At 47.3% G+C, this 22065-nt stretch overlaps 1 protein-coding gene across 2 annotated transcripts in view; it reads right to left on the bottom strand.

Annotated features, from left to right (window-relative positions):
- Window positions 1–22065, bottom strand: part of Xxylt1 (xyloside xylosyltransferase 1) — a 126328-nt gene that overhangs the window by 52214 nt on the left and 52049 nt on the right. For both annotated transcript variants that reach the window (XM_038346099.1, XM_038346100.1), the window contains exon 3: window positions 2008–2140. In XM_038346099.1, coding sequence (XP_038202027.1) covers window positions 2008–2140 — 133 coding nt within the window. The remainder of the gene's footprint in view (window positions 1–2007; window positions 2141–22065) is intronic.

Here is a 22065-nt window from a genome sequence, read left to right as displayed (position 1 = left end):
ATTTAAGCGGTGTAGAGAACATTCTGAGCATGTCTCCTGGCTTCTCTGTGATACAACACTTGACAAGGAAGTGTCACCTTGGGAGGAAGTGCCTGTTTACCCTGACCAGTGTCCTCAGCTGCTTCTGCTGCTCCCTCTGCACGACTGTCCACCCTCTCTCCTTTGGTGTGACAGAGCCACGGAAACAAGAGGTCAGTGAAAACCCAGCTCACCAGGCCGGAGGGGAAATCCTGACACCGCTGCCAGAGGAGACCTAGGATTTTTTTATTTTATTTATTGTTTTTATTGAGCTGCATATTTTTTCCTCTCTCCTCTTCCTTCCTCCCCTCCCCCATGGCTCCTACACTCCCAATTTACTCAGGAGATCTTGTTTTGTTTCCTACTTCCTATTTAGATCCACGTATGTCTCTCTTAGGGTCCTCTTTGCTGTTTAGGTTCTCTGGGGTTGTGGACTATTATAGTCTGGTTATCCTTTGCTTTATGTCTAAAAGCCACTTATGAGTGAGTACAAATTATATTTGCCTTTCTGGGTCTGGGTTACCTCACACAGTATGTTTTTTTTTTCTAGTTCCATCCATTTGCCTACAAATTTCAAGATGTCATTATTTTTTATCACTGAGTAGTACCCTATTGTGTTAATGTACCACATTTTCCTTACCCATTCTTTGCTTAAGGGGCATTCAGGTTGTTTCCAGGTTCTGGCTATTTTGAATAATGGTGCTATAAACATAGTGAGCAAATGTCCTTGTGGTATGATTGAGCATCCTTTGGGTATATGCCCAAAAGTGGTTTTGCTGGGTCTTGAGGTAGATGAATTCCCAATTTTCTGAAATTGTCCTACTGATTTCCAAAGCAAATGTACAAGTTTGCACTCCCACCGGCAATGAAGGAGTGTTTCCCTGACTCCACATCCTCTCCAGCATAAGCTATCATCAGTGTTTTTGATCTTGGCCATTCTAACAGGTGTAAGATTTGGAATCTTAGAGTTGTTTTGATTTGCATTTCTTTGATGGCTAAGGATGCTGAGCACTTCCTTAAGTGTCTTTCAGCCATTTGAGATTTCTCTGTTGAGAGTTCTCTGTTTAGGTCTGTACCCCCTTTTTTATTGAATAATTTGATATTTTGATGTCTAGTTTCTTGAGTTCTTTGTATATTTTGGAGACCAATCCTCTGTCTGATTTGGGGTCAGTGAAGATCTTTTCCCATTCTGTAGGCTGACATTTAGTCTTGTTGACCGTGTCCTTTGCTTTACAGAAGCTTTTCAGTTTCAGGAGGTCCCATTTATTAATTGTTTCTCTCAGTGTCTGTGCTACTGGGGTTATATTTAGGAAGTGGTCTCCTGTGCCAATGCATTCAAGTGTACTTCCCACTTTCTCTTCTATGAGGTTCAGTGTGGTTGGTTTTATGTTGCAGTCTTTGATCCTTTTGGACTTGCTTTCTGTGCATGGTGATAGATATGGGTCTGTTTGCACTCTTTTACATGTTGATATCCAGTTATGCCAGCACCATTTGTTGAATATGCTCTCTTTTTTTCCATTTTATATTTTTAACTTCTTTGTCAAAAACCAGGTGTTCGTAGATATGTGGATTGATATCCAGGTCTTCAATTTGATTCCACTGGTCCTCCTATCTGTTTTTATGTCAATACAAGGCTGTTTTCAGTACTGTAGTTCTATAGTAGAGTTTGAAGTTCTTATCATAAAGGTCTTTGAACATTTGGTTAGAGTTACCCCCAAGATATTTTATGTTATGTGTGAAGCCTAGGATTTTTAGCTCTGTGAGCTTAACCAGAGCCAACAACCTGAACAACTGGGCTTTTTGAAGAAAAAAGTCCCAGAATCCCCTCCTCTAGGGGGGCAGCCTCTCCAGCTCTGGAGCAGACCCCCTCCCTGCCAGAGACAGCAGACATGCTTCCAAGTACAGAACGTACCCAAGCAGCCATAAGAGGCAAAAGAGAGGGCAGAATGGGAGGGGCTCCTCAGGCTCCCTCCAACAGCCAGCACCTACCTGTACACCGGCTGCATCTCTCGGGCTATGCCGATAACAGCACCTGGCAGGAAGTTGTCAAACTCCTCGAACAGCTCTCGGATGTTGGTCTTGTACTTCAGGTCAAGGTCCAGCTGAATAATCCGTAGGATCTCTGGAGGAGTAATTTCAAAACAGGACAGTAAGATTAGGTATGCCACCATACCTCGGTAATCCAGCTACTTACTTGGGAGGCTGAGGCAGGGGGATTGGGATCTGGGATGGCTTGGGATGTATAATGAGCCTCAAAAATTAAAAATGATAGACACAGGCCTACATCCTGGGAGACTTAGTGCCTAACATAAAGTAGAGAACATACAAGGCTACTGGCTTGTTGCTGTAGTTGTTGAATGAGGCAAAGTCACTTCCAGCAACATGAAACCCTGTCTAACTGCAGAATCCATTCTGTTCAAACCCAAGAGCCATATGCCTGTCTATCCTGGGGTTCAGATGCAGCAGACCTCTCTGCTAACTGCAGAATTCATTCTGTTCAAACCCAAGGGCCCATATGTCCATCTAGCCTCTGACAAGGTGTCACCAAAGTGTCTGCCCTAGAAGGTACACAATATGGACACCTTGTGTAATGCTAAGGCATCCAGGTGATTTCACTTTGGGGTATAAGTGTCAAAAACTGCCAGACAAGAGGGATAAAAGATACTATCATCTCAGGCCTGGATACAGACGTCCAGTAAACCTCTGGAAGAGGAGGATTTGGGCTGGGTCCTATGCATGGACAGAAACGGGTAGGTGAAGTAATATTCATGCCCAACTCAGAGCACTGGGGTTTCCCATCCCCCCTCCCCCATTCCCACCCCTGCTTTCAGCACCCCTTTCTAGCCTGCTCAGCTGCAGGGCATCACTGCTCCCTGGAGGACAGAGACCAGCACTTGGCCATTTTGGTCTATGTCAGTGGTGTAGAATTTGGCATTTGACACTGGGTGTGTGTGTGGGGGGGGGGGGGGGGTCAGGAAGAAATAGCCATTCTCTAAGTTAGTTTACGGAGAAATCACAACTTACAATATAAGAAAAACTGATTCATTTGTTACTTGTTCTATTTTCCTATGTGAGACAGAAACAAAGCCTTCATTGATATTCTATGTGACTTTTCTACAACATAAAAGAGCCAAAGTTACAACAGATGAGAATCCAGCTGCTCAGGGCTGAGCAAAGCAAGAGAGCAGCAAGCTTCCTGCTCTGGGGTGTAGGGCTGGGGAGGAAGGTCTGCCCAGGCAAATGAGGACCCCACGGCTGCCAGCATCACACTGCAATCCCCACAAGAGGACTAAAGAGGCTGTTTCTTCCCACAGCCATAAACAATGACAAAACCTACGCCTGGAAGTCGGAGTTGCCTGCTAATAGCCCGGGAGTCTCTGTGTCTAGAAGCCTCAGCAGTGACTCTGCTGGCCTGGGGATGAGGCCCTAAGCCAAGGTAGAGAGCAGACACAGGCCACAGGGGTCCTGCTGTCCTAAATGGCAGCCCAGGGACACAGGGGAAGGACACTGATGACAATGTTTGCCAGGAAAGAATGTCCTTGCATTAAAGTTACAGTCCCCAAGTTCTTCAAGTTCTGCTGAGCTATATCAATGGTTGGCTATCTGGGTCTGGAGACATCCCCCAAACACATACATTTTCTCCAGACATTTTTCTTTATTTTTGTCCATTGTCTGTGGCATGAGCATTCACACCCATATCTCAAGTAGCCCTTACATACAGCAAAGCAGAGCCTTAGGGAGACAGGGACAGGACACACTACCATCTCCAGCAGCAAAATCATATCACCCTGATTCTGTGAATGATGAAGACAGAGACTAGGACATTGACCTGTGATGATGACTGGGCTGTGAAGGTAAGAAAGGCCTCACCCCCACCTCCCCAGGGAGGACTTCTGTCAACCACAAGGTAGATCTACCCACTGATGTACAATTCCCAGTTTTAGAAGAACTAGTGACTTAAAAGGTTAAAAAACAGGGGGCTGGAGAGGTGGAGAGGTGGCTTAGTGGTAAGAGCACTGACTGCTCTTCCAGAGATCCAGGTTCAATTCCCAGCACCCACACAAGGGTTCAGAACCATCTGTAACTCCAGCTCCAGGGTTCTGACACCTTCTGTCCTCTGCAGGCACTGCATGTACACGGTGCACAGACATACATGTAGGTAAACCACTCATACACATAAAATAAAAATAAATTTAAAAAGTACAATAGACAAGCCAGGCATAGTGGCATACACCTGTAATTTCAACAGTTGAAAGATAGGGGCAGGAGGATCAGGAGTTTACAGCTAGCCTCAGCTACAGAGCAAGTTTGAAGCCAGTCTGGGCTATATAAAACCTCCTCTGAGAAATAAAAGGTTAAAAACCAGGAGCCTCACTCAAGAGGTCAATGGTGGAGTGAAAATGGAACTCTGACTTGACTCTGAAGCCAGTACCCTGAGCTCCTTCCACATGATTCCCTGAGCAGAGGGGCTCACATGCAGATTCTTGATCCATCGCTCACCACCCCAGGAGCACACGGAAGGATTGAAGGCAGCCGGAAACAAATCACCCCAGGCAATCGCCTGGCCAAAAGTAGATTTCAAGGGAAGCAAACAGAGTAATTACGGTAATTTCACTGCGCTCACTGATATGGAGGTCATCAGTGGTCAGCCCAGCCCTGCCCGCGTCCTCTGCTGTCCAGGCAGCACAGTCCGAGCGTCGGCTGCAGCTCTGCGCTGGTCCCGGTGGACCTGCACTGCCACATCTCCAGTCATGCAGCACTGCCTCCTCTTAGAAAGTCATTCCGAGAGGACGGGCGCACACTGGGAGGCAGGGCAGACATCAGGTCTCTGCCCAGAGGCTGCACTAATCTCGGTACTGGTCCGATCTTAGCATTAGGTTACTAAGGGAGTACTGGAAAGACTTCCTGAAGAGCCCCGTCTCTCTCGCTGGTACAGTCCCTGTCTGAATGGGCCCCTAATGGGCTCATGACCTGAGCACTTCCCCTTAGGAACATTCCTCTTAGGGAATGGCTAAGAGGGGTCCAATGTAGCCCACAACACAGGAATCTGAGATCCTTGAGCACTGCTTATAACTCATCCTTAAAACACCTCTCAGAGGGGCCGCCCCCCCCCCCCCCCCGTGTCAGTCCTGCATCCAGGGAGGTAACGGGCTGAAAAGGAGAACTGGTCCAGCTCACCACGGACTGACCCTTCACCTGGAGGCAGAACACCACACCCAGGCTGGCAAAGGTCACCCTCATCTGTTCAGGGAACCCACAGCCCTGGGCAGCCTGCACTGTCACATGGGCACCCAAGCAAAGACCCTTCTTTTATAAAATGTGCACATAAGATGCCAGTGCCACCGCTGAAGAGAAGCTGGTGCCTACGAAGAGCACTGCAGCTCATCAGGATGGAACTGCTTAGCGACCTGCTACACAGAATCTGGTCTCGGCAGAGTCTTCTCTCTATGGGAACTACATCTGGGTGGTCATATAGGAAACACAGAAGGACTATGAAAAGAAGGGATTTCTATCTCGGGACAACTGTAGTGACAACCTCAAGAAGACACTGGTGGGAAATGGAGGTAAGACCACACAAACTAAGAACTGAATGAGATGACGGTCCCTAGTGCAAAGGGTACACGAAAGCTGTGGTCCGTAAGAAGGATTTTGGAGAGAACAGCCGAGGGGGGTGTCTTAAAAGCATGGGTATTGTTCAGGCCGATAGGACATCCTCCATCCAAATACTGTGGAAGACGACAAAGAGGAGGCCAGAATACTCTGAGATGGCAGCTCTGGAGAGGATGCCTTGTGGGATAATCTTTTTGCACCCCGTGAAGTTGTCTTTGCCAGGGTGCCTTCTGATTGGTTTAATAAAGAGCTGGATGGCCAATAGCTAGGCAGGAGAGAATAGGCAGGACTTCCAGGGAGAGAGGAACTTGGATGAATCTAGGATTTCACTAGCAAGATGTGGAGGGAGGACACATACATTATGGAGGAAAGGTAACAAGCCATGTGGCAGAATATAGCTTAATATGAATGGGTTAATTTAAGTTATAAGACCTAGCTGTGAGCAAGCCTAAGCTAAGGCCAAGCTTTTGTAATTAATAAAAAGTCTTCATGTGATTATTTGGGAGCTGGTGGTCACAACAAGAAAGTCCTGCTACAAAGCCTGGTAATAACTGAGGTCAACCTACCCATTTCATAAGTCAGAAAACTGAGGGCTGTTAGGACACTCAAGCTAAGCAACGTTGATCCCAGAACTCAAATTCCTACCTCCCTCACTGACGCTCTCTAGTTATTCAACTTCATCCATTCTCTCCTAATATGGACCATAAAATCCTAGAGAGAAAAAAAAATGTGTCATGACCTATCCCCACCAACCACAACCACGTAAATGTGAAGATGAATAAGGAGTCCGAGACCAGAAACGAGACCTTCATGCTCTGCACGGCTCTTGCCAGCTTTCAGGGAGGGCCTCCACATCTTCCATATCCTCTCGACATCTGAGAAACCAACAGTCTTTACATCCTCAGGAACATACCTGGGTTGTGATAAATTCAAAGGGAGGCAGAAGTCACACTGAGCATCCTAGACCCAAGGGTGCCCATGGAGACCCTGCCTTATTGGCTGGTGTGCAACCCTTGGCAGTCAGTAGACAGTCACTTGCTGACCATGACCACCCTCCAGACTTGTTCCTAGAAAAGTACCTGTTTCTGCATCCAGTGAACTGAGCCTTCCTAGCAGACCCCATGCTCACAAACCTGCCCGTGGGTTGGGACCACATAAGTAAGAACTCAAGTACTGATGGGCACCTGTGGCATTGTCTCCTTTGGGGGATGCTGTCCTGTATACAGTGCACAGTTCTCTGTGGCCCCAGCAACTGAGGAGCACAGCTGTACTGAGTATTCGCCCCCAGGGAGCTCCATGGTGGATTGGCCTTCTGCGGAAGACAGAGCATTGAGCACTATCTGGCACTCCCACTGTGGGGTGGCAGTCGGTGTCAAACAGTGGTCCTTAGGGGGGAAGAGAGTCTGGCAAGCCAATGAGGATGCCAACCCACAGTGAGAGGAGGTGAAGAATTCCAGGGGGCTCTCTGGTGTGGGCTTCATGTTCACAGGGACATGCCTGCTCGTCTTCACTCTCCTGACTCCAGTATCTGGCCAAAGAGACAGTTCTAACTAGACCTTGGCTCTACTAAGCTTGAAAAGAAGGACACACAGAGCACTCTGGCTACCGGTGTGGCTTTCTAAACCACTACCATCATGGCTGGCCCTAGCAGCCCTCCATCAGAGTTCCTCACTGTCTCTGGACTGTGCAGGCCAATGCCTGCTGCTAGGGTTCAAGGCCAAGCCAGGCAACGTGGGACTCTGCCACAGAAGGCCACAGTCATGGCATCTAGACTGGCTGGGACAGTCCCAACTCAACAATGCCCTGTGGAAACGGGCTCGGAGCAAGTCATCAGCTTCCAATTAAGTCAGCCACATGCACGTCATCTGACTGCGGATGAAATGGCAAGCCAGACTGAATACTTAATGACATCCCAAAACAAACAAGAGAAAAGTCCCAGAAAGAAAAAAAAAATGAGAGCTCATTCCTTTCCTCCCCCTCCCTTCTCCTGTCCTTAGAAACAATTCCTGGCAGACACATGCTAGCACATGAAACAATAGGCAGCACGATGGGGCAGGAAGGGATGAGGAGAGCCGTGTAGGTAAGCACGACCGACCGACCGGAGGGGAGGGAAAGGCCTTCCCAGAGGAGCAAGCTAACAGGCAGGCATCTTCCCCCTGGACTCTCCTTCCTAGATATGAGCATTTATAGCATGTGGGGGAGCTCACTGATCATAGCCCCAGCTGGCTTCCCAGTGGCCACTGAGGGTCCGCAGAGAAAGGAGAGGACGTCCACCTGTGTGACTCTAGGGTTTGGTGGCACTGGGAGCAGATGCCTGGAGAGCAGCTTGTTTTCCTGTCCAGAAACATGGCAGCAATTTGCCACCTGCCGTATAGCACCTGCTGCTTTTTATTGCTGCGGGCAGAACCTCTGACCGGCAGGAGCCAGAGATGTCCTCTACCCAGGAGAGGATGCTAGAACCTAGAGGGAATGTTTGGGAGACTGCAGGGAAAGACCTGTTTCTTACCAGCCTGGCTTCTCCCTTCGGGGGTGCTGTCCAAGCATGAGAGGGATGTGTCCCTGAAAGGGACTTCGGTGTAGAGTTGGCCCTGATGGTTTTCACATCCAGCAGGAAACTTGGGTCCTTCCCACCTGGCTCTGGCCCTGACTCTCAAAGCACCCTTCAAGATTCAGCTGGTTTGCTATGCCTGTCCAGGGCCTTGGGCACTGGTCAAACACACATTTCTTCTCTAGAAGCAGGAGAAGGTTCCCATGTTGGCAATGCAGGGAGGGGTCTCTACCTTTGCCGACTCAGCTAAGGGAGTACTAGCACCTCCCACTTCCAACGGTGGGACCACAGGCTCAGGGAGGCATGGCAACTCACCTCAGCCCAGCAAGGAAGCAACTGCACAGGGCCTTCCTCGGCTGTCTGAGAAAGGCCTCTATTTAGACCCTGTTGTTTAAACAAACTTTCCACATGAAAAGGGAAAAAAGGGGACACCTCCAAGTGAGACTCTACAGACAGGGAAGGGCTCCCCACTTCCCACAGCCGGCTCCCCCACAACTCTCATCTCTGAGGAGTTTGAAGGCTCTGGGATTTCCCTTCACTGAGCAGAGACCACTGGAGAGAAAGTCCTGGAAAGGGGGTCTCATGCCAGCAAATGGAAATTTTCAACAGCGTTAGCCAACATGTGCACATCTATTGGACGCACACAAAGATTCAAAAGCAGGGTGAGAGTGTCATTATTATTTCTACAATAATATAATTTCTACAATATTTCTACAAATAATAAAATTTGTCATTCTGACAAATGAAGACATGGAGGTTAAGTCAGGTAATCACGTTGCACAGCTGGGAAGTAGAATTCACAGCAAAATACACTGGGCTCCAAAGTCTTCAACCCCATAGTCTGCCTTCCAGATGGATACCAAGGAATGGCCAGCTCTCAGTAACACAGGCGCTGGTCTGTGGAAGGCCCAGCCTTCGGTATACGAATCTATGATTTCCACATTAACAGCTGCCTGCACCTCCCAGGGAGGAGTACCTAAGAATGATTAATGCACCTTGTGAGCAATCCTGGTAAAGACTTGGGGGTTGAAATTAATGTCCACAGTCAACTTGATATATTAGCTACACAACAAACTAGTCTTCTGGGAATGAGGCACGGAAAGCTGGGTGCTGGCTACGGCTCAGCCATGACATGGTTTATAGCTCCCAGATCCTGCTGTGAAGACCAAACAGATGACTATGGAAAGATATAGGTTTTGGTTCTGCAACAGGACAACACCAGTCTTCTTCCTCCCCCTCAGCTCTCTAACTAGGTAGAGTATAGAACAGAGTTTGCGTTGAACTAGGCCAAACAATGAGAGATACAACACCCAGTCTCAAACTTCTCACTTCTATTGCTCAGATGGAATTATAGCTCACACACATATTTTGTTACCTGAAATCTGCCATTTCTAGAGTAAGGAGGCCCCATGAATACCTGTGAATCTTTCCATATATATCTTTCTGGTACCTGCCAGAAACAGAGTGCTCTGTGTGTGTGTGTGTGTCCATCCGTCCGTCCAAAGGCTTGAGCTCTCCTTATTTGGGGCAAGAGCACACTTCACTTTGTTCACAGGAGTTGTTAAATTGATGGTTCGATACCTGCTATTTCTCTCTACTACCAACAGGATTTTTCAAGAACCCTCTGGAAACAGAAGCTGTAGAATTCAGTTCTCTTTAGACAGACTTAACAGATGTGTTCTGACATCTGTTACCATTAGTGTGCCCAAACCAGCACTGTTCAGCTTCCCAAATTCCTCATGCTGAGATTCTCGATGATGTCCAGGGGCCCTTGTTTCTAACCCTCTGTGTTTCTGTCTTTCCCTGCTCTGACCACCTTTTCCTCTGCTGCTCGCAATGCAGACTTTACCATAGAAAGATTTAGTTTAAAAGTAGGAAGCCAGCAAGTCTTGCCCTGCTGCCTGCAGCTCTCCAGCCTATATGGCAGCTGACTCTTTCTCCTGCCTCTGTGCCCAGCCAGTCCATTAGGGTCTGTCTAGCACCGCCCTGGCCCATCTGTTTCCTCACATGACAAAAACAAGACTAATTCAGTAGTATCTCTGAAGCATGCTGCAATTCTCAAAGTGTAATTCCACCTCACAAAGCTTCCCCTTGCTTTAGTTAATTTAATCCTTACAACAACCCTGGACCAGATGTGACGGGCTCAGATACATATTAACGGAGCAGCATGTTAAGTAACAATGTTTGAACCACAGAAGACACAGCTGAGTCACTCAAGGATGGTATGGTTGCCCCATGGCTTGTCAAGAGGCCAGGGTCCTTCTGTTTCCCGGTCTACTGCCCCAGATGTGGCTTCCATCCTACAGGTCACCTCCTGGTGTTGACAACTACTGAGGCTCTAGTCAGCCTGACTGCATTCCAGACAATAGAAAGGGAAGACAGAAATGTCATCTCCTGCTCTGTTCCCTCCAGTGAGAAAGACCCTATAAACACCCCCCTTTTAAGAAAGTTTGTTTCTTTCTATACCTTAACAGACAATAGATGGTCAGGAATCTATGAGATACCATTGATGGCACAATGCTACAGCCAAATAAATGGAATTCCATTACAAGTGAAAGAAAGAGACAGGACTAGCCACCACTGCTCCCTACTAGACAGATGAGAAAAGCTAGAGATGAGGTTTCAAGGTTACACAGTCAATAATGGCAACACCTCACTCCAGCCAGAGTCCTTCCCTGTGTCTGCAGAGCTGGCTTGCAGGGGAGGGGCTTCTGCTGAGTTTCTTCTCGAATCCCATCCTGCTCTCCTCCCTCTCCCCTTCCTATTTCACTCCCCAACCTTTCTGTACTTGTGCCTCTTAGAACCAGAAACAGATGTTTGTTAGGTGACCAAGCCAGAGGTAACCCAGATCTCAGGGCCTTCACAGTAGGATCACAAACCCAGAACTGGTTCTGGAATCCTAAAAGACTCCACACAGATGATTGGCATCTCCCAAAACTGCTTCTGATGGTGGACGTCTTGCATAGCACCACCTTGTTCCACTGGAAAGTCACACTCTATACACTGTTTAATTGTGTGCTGGACACGGATGCTTACCCACAGCCCCTCACTATGGTGCCTGGGCAAGTCTGACTGTGTGCTGGACACAGATGCTTCCCCATAGCCCCTCACTATGACACGGATGCTTCCCCACAGCCTCTCACTATGGTGCCTGGGTTAAGTCTGACTGTGTGCTGGACACAGATGCTTACCCACAGATATGTCCACAGGGTAAGCAGAATTAGACCAATGTGAGCCACTTTCTCAACAATGGCTACTGCTAAGGACCATTCCCTCATCTTCTAAAGCAGGAGAAAAATCACCATTTTCATGTTTTCCTTAGCAACACTTAATCACCCAAGATAGTCAGAAAACTGACCAGTAAATGGCTCTTCAGGCTTCCAGTCTCTTGGCAAAATGAAAGGCTATAATAGTAAAAGATATTATAATTGTATTTTATACTCTACTTTAACGCAATGGCTGTGAGCCAGTCACCGCACGCCCCCTTACAGCAGAGCTTACCGCCTCATCTGCAGTTCTCTGCTCTCAGCACAAACTCCCGCTGCCCCCGCCCCCCATTTTCTGCACAGCTTCTCTGAATCTGACAATAACGGTGCAAAGGTGGAACAGCTGGAGCCTGGCCTTGTGCCAGCAGTCAGATTCTTTCCTCCGAAGCAGGAAGTCCCACTGATTTGCACCAAGAAGCCCCCTTTATAACTTCCCATAACACCGTCCATAACTGAAGAGTCTATCAAACTGTACTTAAGCATGAATTCATTCAGTTCCTGGTTTTAATTAAATTTTAGCTTAATTTAATTAATTTGGTTTTTGTTTTATTTATTAAAATTAAGTTACTTGTTTTAATTTTATTGAAGGACTTAATGTACAATGCCAAACTGACATGCCACAGTTGAAAACAAGAGAACAAAGAGAAACAAAAAGATCTTAAAGTCTTCAACATTTCAGGGCAAACTCCCCAGGAGAAAGACACCGAGAATGGACAACAGCTGAAGCCAGGTGAATGCCAACAGCTCAGCACCATCAACCCCACAGTCCCAGTCAACATTTGTCAGCTGTCACCAAACAAAAATAAAAATTCTGGCCCAGGACTGCATGCAAACAGCTGTCACATCGTCATAATTCTTTGGTTTTGTCCTCGCTTTCCGTCACCTGGGACAACTTAAGGAGCATCAAGCAATGATTTCATACAGGTTCCTGAGTTTGGGTTGGCCTAATGTTTCCTTGTGATCAGAGCCAGATTTTGCACTTTGGTTGAGAACACCCTGGAAGCCAAGCTGGGTCCCTGTCACTACGCGTTTGTACCACCATTACTGATTTTACCTCTGACCCCTGCAGTGCTCCTCTGTCTTTGTAAACCAGTGTTTTGTAAGGAAACACTCTGAGACTACGGCAATGTCCTTTCTTGACAAGGTTTTAACCTCTTTGGCTTTACCCCTGACGACGTCTGTCTCCACACAGTTGCCGTGGCACTCTGCCACCTTCCTTTCTTCATGGCTGGTATTCTACAGCAAGGAAGAGCTAGCTTTCGAGGATCCTTCATTTGCAGCAGTTGTAGCAAACAAAGGCTTTCTGATAAGAGATTCTGCTGCTTCCCGACACAGGGGAACAGGACAAGGAACCTTGGGGTGATTGGTCCCAGGCACCTGGACCATTATTGGACTCTGGGAGCTGCAGACTGCCTTGGAAAATCCCAGCAGCACCAGGCTTATGACTACTGTCCATTCTCATGGTAGTCAGTGTCAGTGGAAGTAAAGTGTTTTATGGGCACTTTTAGAAACCACAATACCAAATTTTCTTTTACATGCTTGGCTTTTAAAGATGCTATACAATGAGTTCTACTTTATTTAGTGAAATATGAATCTGGAAGATTCAAGACAAACTCAAAACAGCACAGATACAACATTGAGCAGAACAGCTATATTACACTGTATTGACCTCACTGATGGCCAGCCAAGGCCTCAAAGTCAAAGTGTGCCAAGCACTGTGCAAAGCGCAGGGCTCAGAAATGAATGGCATTCTGCCTAACCTCACAAATGCAAATACAGGATTTTCATCACATACTCTGCTGTTGTTTCCATCTTGTCTTGGCCTGAAGAGCAATGGCCTTGCTCACTCCCACCCAGCAAGCGCAGAATGTGGCTGATCCTGATACTGGGTTGTGTGGCAGCCTGAGGGAGGGTAATCATGACCAGGATCAGCCTGCATCCGCTTTATAACTGAGGGGACAGGCTGTGCTCTTATCCCCACTCTTCATGACCATTTAATATCAGCAAGTGACAGCTAACATTTACTTAGTACCAGCTATGTGCCAGACTGCAATGTTTTTCAATGCCCTCCTTTCCATTTTACAAATGTTTGAAAACTAAAGTTCACAGCAGCCAAAAACCTGCCTACAGTCACATAGCAGAAGCCCAGCTGGCTCCAAAGTCTGAGATGTTTTTTGCCTTGAGCATTCTTTTCACCTGGGATTACTTCTAAATCTGCCCCATGCATTGCCAGGTATTTGTGTAGCAAACCACTAACTGAAAATAGCAATGGCATCAGAGAGCAATTAGCCCTACAGATCAACACGGCTTAGCTGTGTGGATAGTTCCCACATAGTCTCACGTGCCTATGACAAATGGCAGGAGGGCTGCAACCATCAACAAGGTTGGCCAGGCTAGGTGTCCAAGATGACCTTGCATGTTGTCAGCAGTTGGTGCTGGGTTCAGCTGTGGCTGTGAACCCCAGTGCTCTCTCATGGTTCCAGCTTCGTCTGGTATGGCTGCTGGGTTCCAAGAGAGGCTTCATCAAGACAAATGTTGGGAAAGTATAAGGTTTAACCACAAGGTGTCTTAGTACCTAACCTTGAGAGTTAAGGAACATCACTTCCACTGTATCCTATTTTCATAAACAAGTAACAGAGGTGGCTCAATTCAAGGAGAGAGGACCATACAGGGTGTGAATGCTGGGAGGCACTGAGCATGAGGTCATCTGCAGCAACTACCCTTGGCCATAACAGAATTCTAGTCTATTTTAAATTTCCTTATTATACTCTCCCAAGTTTTCTACAATACATACTCATTTTTGTAATCACAGATATAAATCAATAAAGTTATATAATATTGTAACACATATGATTTTTAGTATGTAAAACACGTTAGTATATGTATAATGTGTGGATACACCTACATGCAAGTAAAACTAGCTGGCAATGTGCTAAAATGTTACTTTGGAAATCTCTAATTACTTTTTAAATGTTTATCTTTTAAAAGTGGTTTATATTGCCTTCAAATTAAAACATTTTTAAAAACATTAATTAATTACCTCAGAGAAATACCTGTTTTAGGTCATGTTTATCAGATTTAAGGTTTTGACAGGACCTCGACTTTAAGTTTCTGTCTTCAAGTGGCTGGAATCTTAAAACATTTTCCTAAGGCAAGATCATATAGATAGTCCCACCTCCTTCCTGCTCCAGCACAGGTCATTCACTGTGCTTGCAAACACCCTTTTCAAAGCAAATGCCCACACCTCTCACTTGCATTCTTTCCCTGGCAAATTGATTTAACTGTGCTGTGTGCTCCACCCCAACCCCTGTCAGGCACATCTCTAAGTTCAAGGCAATGGAAACATGTTTGGTCTCAGAGACGGTGACAAAAGCCACATCTGTTGGAACAAGTCTTTCTCCCAAGTGTGAGTTTGTGTCCCCAGAGCTCCAAGAGGAGCCTAGCACTGAGGGAGAAACCTCAGAGGACAGGTGAGGATGCAAGACCACGACGGGGAAGTTCAACCAGTCTCTGTCCAGGGGGGGCCACTCAGGCCAAGCAGCCTCTTCCACCAGATATCAATGCCGCACCAACCTCACTCCAGACAAGGAGGCTGAAGATGATTGCTAATGATGCCACTGTCCCAACACAGACCCAACATCCTAAGCAGGCTCTGTGGATAGTGGCGGGCTTACTAGAGTGGAGCACGGAGAGAAAATACGCCTGGGCAGAGATGCTAGGCAATGCCAGCCTTCCCAAAGGAGAGCAAGCTGCCAGCAAGCACGGGTCTCTTCCCACAACCCACGCACACCCGTGCTCTAGGGGCCCAAGGAGGCAGATTTGTGGAGTTAGTCCATGCTATTTTTATCCGGTCACTTTCCAACCATAAACCCACATTTCACATTTCATTGTTTTGGGTGGATTAAGAAATTCCACTTGGCCTTTCTTGTGGTTTAATTTCCTGCATGCCTGTCTAAAGGGAAAACTCTGGCATTCCTCTGGAAACAAACATTTAACCTATTCTTGGCAGCTGGTGTGGAGGTCTTTGGTGTGGTGTTTCTAGGCCTATACTACTCTGATGGGACCAGGACCCATCCCCTACTTCTCTCCATACAGAAGAAGGAAGATTCCCACAGGTCTGCACTTAGGTTCTGGTTCCTGAATACAGGGCAGGGAAGTTTACTTTGAAAATATTAGAAGTTTGGGAAGATGGCTCAGTGGGTAAATCGTGAAGAATAAGACCTAAGTTTCAACTCCCCAGATGCTCAGCACTCCTGAGAACAAGCCAGGTGTGATAGCACACGTATAAAACCAGCACTTGAGGGAGGAGCCAGCAGATCTTAGGGACTTGCCAGCCAGAACTGCAGCTAAAATTGAGTTTCAGGAGCTGGAGAGATGGCTCAGTGGTTAGAGCACTGACTGCTCTTCCAGAGGACCCGGCTCGATTCCCAGCACCCACATGGCAGCTCACAACTGTCTGTAACTCCAAGATCTGACAACCTCACACAGACATACATGCAGGAAAAAATACCAAATGTACACAAAATAAAATATTATTTAAAAACATTGAATTCCAGAGACCTTCTCCAAAAACTAAGGTGAGAAAGGAAAGATACCCACCCTCTGGCCCCCATACATCCCCAAACTCACAGGCGAGTGCACGCACACTTTCAGTTCCAGGCTGGAGCGCCTCTGTACAGTCATACAAGAGTTATCTGTGGCACTGCTGGAGTCCCGCATGGCAAATATACAGGTGCAGAGAGTTAAGGGAGAACTTACTAATCTTAAGAGGATCCCAAATAACTTCAATAACAAGGCTGGGCACAACCCTGTGAACACAAGAAACACTGGGCATACAGTGAAAGAAAACAGCCATTTTTCTTGATCAAGGCCAATGTGAGTTTTGTTTTCTATTTGAAATGTTCACCTCTTTCCTTGCCTGTCCAGTCAGAATGGTCACATTACATTCCTGTAATGCAAACAAGGCCTATCGAAAACACTCTGCTCAGGATGAATGGCGATGCTCTGCCCAAGGCCAAGCCCTTCTCCTTTCCTTAGGGAAAACCAGAATGTCCCCTCCCCCATTTCCTTCTGTACCTCATGAGGAGTTTGCAATGCAGTAATGGAAACAGAAAGAAGAAGTGGCTGGAAAATCAGTCTGCTCAGGAGGAACCGCTCCTCAGAAAGCTGACAGCTGGCACATCTGGGACAGGGAGGAATTCCACGTTCTCTATGGATCTGGAGGCTTGGCATTTTGAGCTAGACCCTCTGAGTGCAGCAATAGCCACAGCAAGCAACATGATTCATGGAACTGGGACACAGAATGCTTTCCCTGGGTACCACTGGGAACTCTGCATCCTGTCAGTCAGATCGCGTATTATACGCCCTCCTATGTCCTAGACACTATTTGGTGCACGGCAAAGTAGCAGGAAAGAGCTGGTGCCCAGGGAATTCGTGGCACTTTGTCCAGGAATGGTGCTGAGAGGTGGCAGAGAGGAGGAATGAGGCAACCCTCAGGCTCACCAACACCTATTTGGAAAACCTGTCCATCTCCCTCCCAAAGAATGATTTCTGTAGCATCCTGGGCCCTGCAGACTCTACCCCTAAGATGAGCAATGTGAGGGATGGGATAGAGCACCCAAGTCCAGAGAGCTGCATCTCCCTGGGTTTTAGGTCTGTGACCCAACTTCTGGGGCAAGAGTCTAAGGACAGAGGGTGCAGTGCTGTTCAAGGAGAGAAACAACCAGGAAAGACTTAAGGATACCATTCCTTCTTCCTCCGCGATGTTGCTCTTGGCCTTGCCATCCATCACAATCTGGTTCTGTTGCTAGCCTGGCTCTACTTTGTGCTATTAACATACTCTCACCAACTGAGCCGAGAACAGCTGCACATCCAGACAAAGCAGGCACAATGAGGGTAGACAAAGGCCACCGGAGCCCACTCTCCACCTCCATCCCACCCACAGCTTGAGCCCAGCTGGGATTAGGATGAATAGCCTTCTCAAGTGGTGACAACAGACAGGCAGTGATGGAGTACTCTCTGCAGCCTCTCAGTCAGCTGCAGGAAACAGAAAGGAGAGGGGCAATGTGGAGGAGTGGAAGGATGGGGAATTTACCTAATCAGGTGAAGATACATGAGACATCCTGCACTCTGATTGTTCAAAATACATTGGTAATACACAAGTGGAAATTATGTAATGGCCACAAGAGAAGAGTGCTCTGAGAAAGTTTGTGCTGAGGCCTAGAGAGGACCAGGCAGAGCCGTGAGCAGCGATGGAAGGCAACCCAGTTAGCTTGGCCTCCATAGCAAACACTAGCGCAGTGGCTTAGTTGATAGTCCTTTATATTACTAAAGTTCTGCACTGTCAGTCCAAGATCACAGCTCCCATGACTAGTGCCAGATGAGGCTCTTCCTGGCTTGGAGATGGTGATTTTCCCACTCTGTCTTCACGTGGTCTTTTCTCTATGCTTGTGCAGAAAGACTGAGCCCCCAGTGTGTCCTCCTCCAAAAGGACTATGACCCCTCAGGGCCAACCCCTATGGCAACACCTCTAACATCATCACATTGGGGTTCAGGCTTCAGCATTTGAATTTGGAAGATACAATTCAGCTCCCAACAACAGCTTAGAAACCAGTATCTTTCTATGTATGAAGCATACATTACAAACTATGGAGGATCCAAGTGCAACCTTCCTAGGCTACCATAAGGTCAACAGGATGGGCCTACATACTGGACAAGTTCCCCCAAGCAGAAAAGGAGGTCTGAAACTGTCAGGATAAGGCTGTAACTTAAAGCCACAGTTCAGAAGAGATGCACACAAGGCCCCTGGGACTCTCTGGACAGAGGACAGGGACAAAGCCGAACACCCACCCAGGGCTACCCAGTCTCCTCTCTGCGCATTAGTAAATCTGCCCAAGGTCCCTGGATAGAAACTCCCTGTTTCGTATTGCCCAGCACAGTGGGGCTAACACTGCACAGCATGGCACATCCTGCATGAGGCACAGTGACCATGGCACAAGTGGTGCTCTCTCCAGTCAGACAGAGATACGGCGCTCAGATGGCTACCTCTCTGTGCGCTGTCTGAATCTGTGCTCTGGAACAAGAGAACCAATGCTCTCCAGGCCACCATGCTGCCCTCCCTGGGGCCTAATCTGCCCTTACCTGGTCGTAGATGGGAAGGTAAGAGGGGAAAGAAAGGCTGCGGCAGCTGGTCATGACCCATGGCCCAGGGCAGCACTCCTGGTGGTAGAGAGTGGAGCAACCATCATGGCTTTGTGCTGAGACTCAGAGCTGGCCCTGGTTTAGAGTCTCAGCCACGCTATCTGACCCAATATGGCTCCTGAGTTCACTTCCCCATCTGTGAGTCAAGAGGCTGGACCTGGTGAACTTGAGGCAGACCCTAACAGTTTCCAGCCAACTACGGCACCAGGAAGATGGCCTATCTAGAGGCACTTGACTGCAGATGCTCCCCTGACGGCACTACGGACCTTCACACTCAGAGGAAATGATACTTCTTCAGTGAGTCCTATTTTCTCAATGACTTAAGTCGTCCTTTTACAGCTGTGCCACTCTCTCCTCAGCGTCCCCCATGTCTTGTGAGCCCCCTCACTTCTTCCCACCTTCCCCACAGATTCAGTAACTGGCAGTGGAGAATCTGCTCTAGGAGAATGTGCCATTTGAAGGCATCTCTTGGGGTAAAACCATCACCTGTTCAGAAAGCAGGCAGTGTTCTGAGCCTGGAAGGCGATCCTGTTATTCTCAAAGGCAGAGTTCCTCTCCTGAAGCAGAAGTGAAGAGCTATCACTGGTCTTCACAGCGGCTAGGCCGACTGGCAGAGGAACCACTGCTGAGCATGGCCTCTGGCCCGAGCATGCCCTGAGCGGAGCGGCGCACTGTGGGCTGAGCAGACACTGCTGTGGCAGGTATTGTGAAGACTTTAGATCGCCCCTCTGTCTACCACACGTGGGCTGGCCTCATGCCAGCCTTGCCACTGGCACTCAGGAAACCTTTAAAATCCCATCACTATCTTCCTCTAGAGACCTCCAAACCTCCAACAGCTCCCCCAGAAGGGCAGAGGAAGAAATCCCGAGTCTTGTTTGGGAGCCTTTCTCAACTGGCAATGACACATTGCTTTATTTACTTACAGAAACCCTCTTCCATGAAACTCTAGGCTCTGTCAGTCCCAACAGTTACAACGGAGCTGAAAATGTCCTATCTCCTGGTATTGTTATTCCATGTCTGGATATTTGTTTACTTTGTGTTACCACTGTCTAAAATACTCAGTACTACAACTTGCTACATCGGTTTGTAGCCTAGTACACTGTCTGAACCATGGGGCCTAAGTTCAAGAAGGCTGAGGTGTTTATATACACACACACACACACACACACACACACACACACACATTCCATGTTTGGATGGCCAAATTATCTAATTATATATTTCTCATTATATTTCATGATCCAGTGATATATAACTTGGCATAGAGCTTGGCACACTCAACAACAGATCTGCTGTGCTTTTTAATTGGGGTGGCTCCTTACTAAGGGGGACAGTCTTATGTGTCTTACTTTTCAAAATTAATAGTTGTTGAGGTTAAGTATAAAAAATAGCTCTAGAACAGGCAAGATGGCTCAGTATGTATGCATGCACACAAACACAATAAATAAATAAACTGTGCTATATTTTAAAATACTTCCAGGGAAATCAGGCTATGTCTTCAGGGACCAAGGCAGCAGAGCATGGAACCATGAAGAGCAAGCATACCAGAAAAATACATGCAGGAAGCAACATTCAATCTGAGTCCTGAGAACTCACGTATGGCTGAACACCATCCCATAACAAAAACAGAGAGCAGGGGTTGTAGAAGGAGCGGCGGGCTGCGTCCCACCACCCAGCTAGCTTTACACCCAAAATAATTACACAGAAACTGTATTCATTTAAACACTACTTGGCCCATTTGTTCTAGCCTCTTACTGGCTAACTCTCACATCTTGATTAACCCATTTCTATTAATCTGTGTAGCACCATGAGGTGGTGGCTTACCAGGAAAGAGCTTAACCTGCGTGTGTCTCAGAGAGGAGAGTCATAGCGTCTGCCTGAGGCGTCTGCCTGACTCTGCTTTCTTTATCCCACAATTCTGTTCTGTCTACTCTGCCTACCTAATTTTCTGTCCTATCAAAGAGCCAACACAGTTTCTTTATTAACCAATGAAAGTAACACATAGACAGATGACCCTCCTCCATCAAGGGGTCACCAAGAAGGGAGCAGAAGCAGTGGCAATCTTTGGGTAGAAGGGAAACTTACTCACCAAGGCGAGGAAAGGACAGACCTGGGAGAGAAGATAGGCCATGTCTACTGCACATACTAGCCATGATACACTGACGGGTATTCGGATGGAAAAGGACTTTTTACAAGCAGGTCTCAGGTAGACTGGATGGTAGGAGACATGGCCTGTGTTCTGCTTTCAATTGGGTGGCCATACGACTAGGGCCTGGCTATTGGACTGTGAGCAGAAGCAATGGGTATAACTTTTACAGTATGGCAGTGAGCCACAAGTTTTAGGTGGTATGGCCTGGACCCTGGTTTTGAAAGGTGTATAGAAAGTCACTGCACCCAGGTGGAAGTTGCTTGAAAAAAATGCACACATGTATACACACACACACACACACACACACACACACACACAGAGGCACTAAGATTTTAGAACTCATTTGTTAGAACAATACAGCATAGCCCAGACCTTCCCAATGTAGAAATCATTAGCATATGGATAGTAGCTAAAAACCAAGAAAATCCTTTACCTGTCCACATGCCTTTCCAGTAATGACCTGTAAGGAAGAAGAGGCACCGCTGCCCACCTTGGGGTACGTCTCATAATCTTGGTTAGAAGGGGATGTGTCAAAGGTAAATCCCTCTGGCAACTCTGATAGTTGTATGTTCTCTTCTACCCCTACAAACTGAGAATAGGAGCACACGATCAGATAAGAAGCTGACCCTAATCATAAACCCTATGTCTGCTAATCAGACATAAACTAACAGTCTACACTTGAGCTATGAGCAGGCACCGCCTCCCAGACATGCCAGTATTCTTTGATTACTTCACTGTACGTTAAGCGCCCACTACTTGTACAGTTCCTCATATTCTGGTGATGAGCTATAGAGTTAGAGAAGGGTCTGACATGAATCTGTATCTCAGCATAGCCACACTCACTTGCTGCACAAGAAGACTAGGTTGGGCCCGACTATAGTATATTTTCAATAAATGGACATGGAAGTTACTATTCCCACCTGGGATGGTGGATCTGTGCTGTAATTCTAGCATTTGGGAGGCTGAAGCGGGAACTGTAAACCTGAGGCCAGTCCAGGCTACATAAAGAGTTCCAGGCCAGCCAAAACTACAGAATGAAAATCTTACCTATTTTTTAAAAAGGCGCTATTCCCATAGCAACATACCTTACCTCACAGAGCACATGCACCTAGAATTTGAGATGAGGTCTAGAGCAACTAATCAAAACCAATGTGAATTTAGAACTCTCTTGGGCATGCACTAACAATTTTCCTCAAGGACTTGGTAGGAGAGGGAACCCCCCCCCCCCCGCCTCTGACTCACTGTGCTCACAAGCAGGTATGGCACATAGAAAG

This window comes from Arvicola amphibius, chromosome 10 (assembly GCF_903992535.2).
Source record: "Arvicola amphibius chromosome 10, mArvAmp1.2, whole genome shotgun sequence".
NCBI lineage: Eukaryota > Metazoa > Chordata > Mammalia > Rodentia > Cricetidae > Arvicola > Arvicola amphibius.
This window is presented reverse-complemented; position numbering and strand designations above follow the sequence as displayed.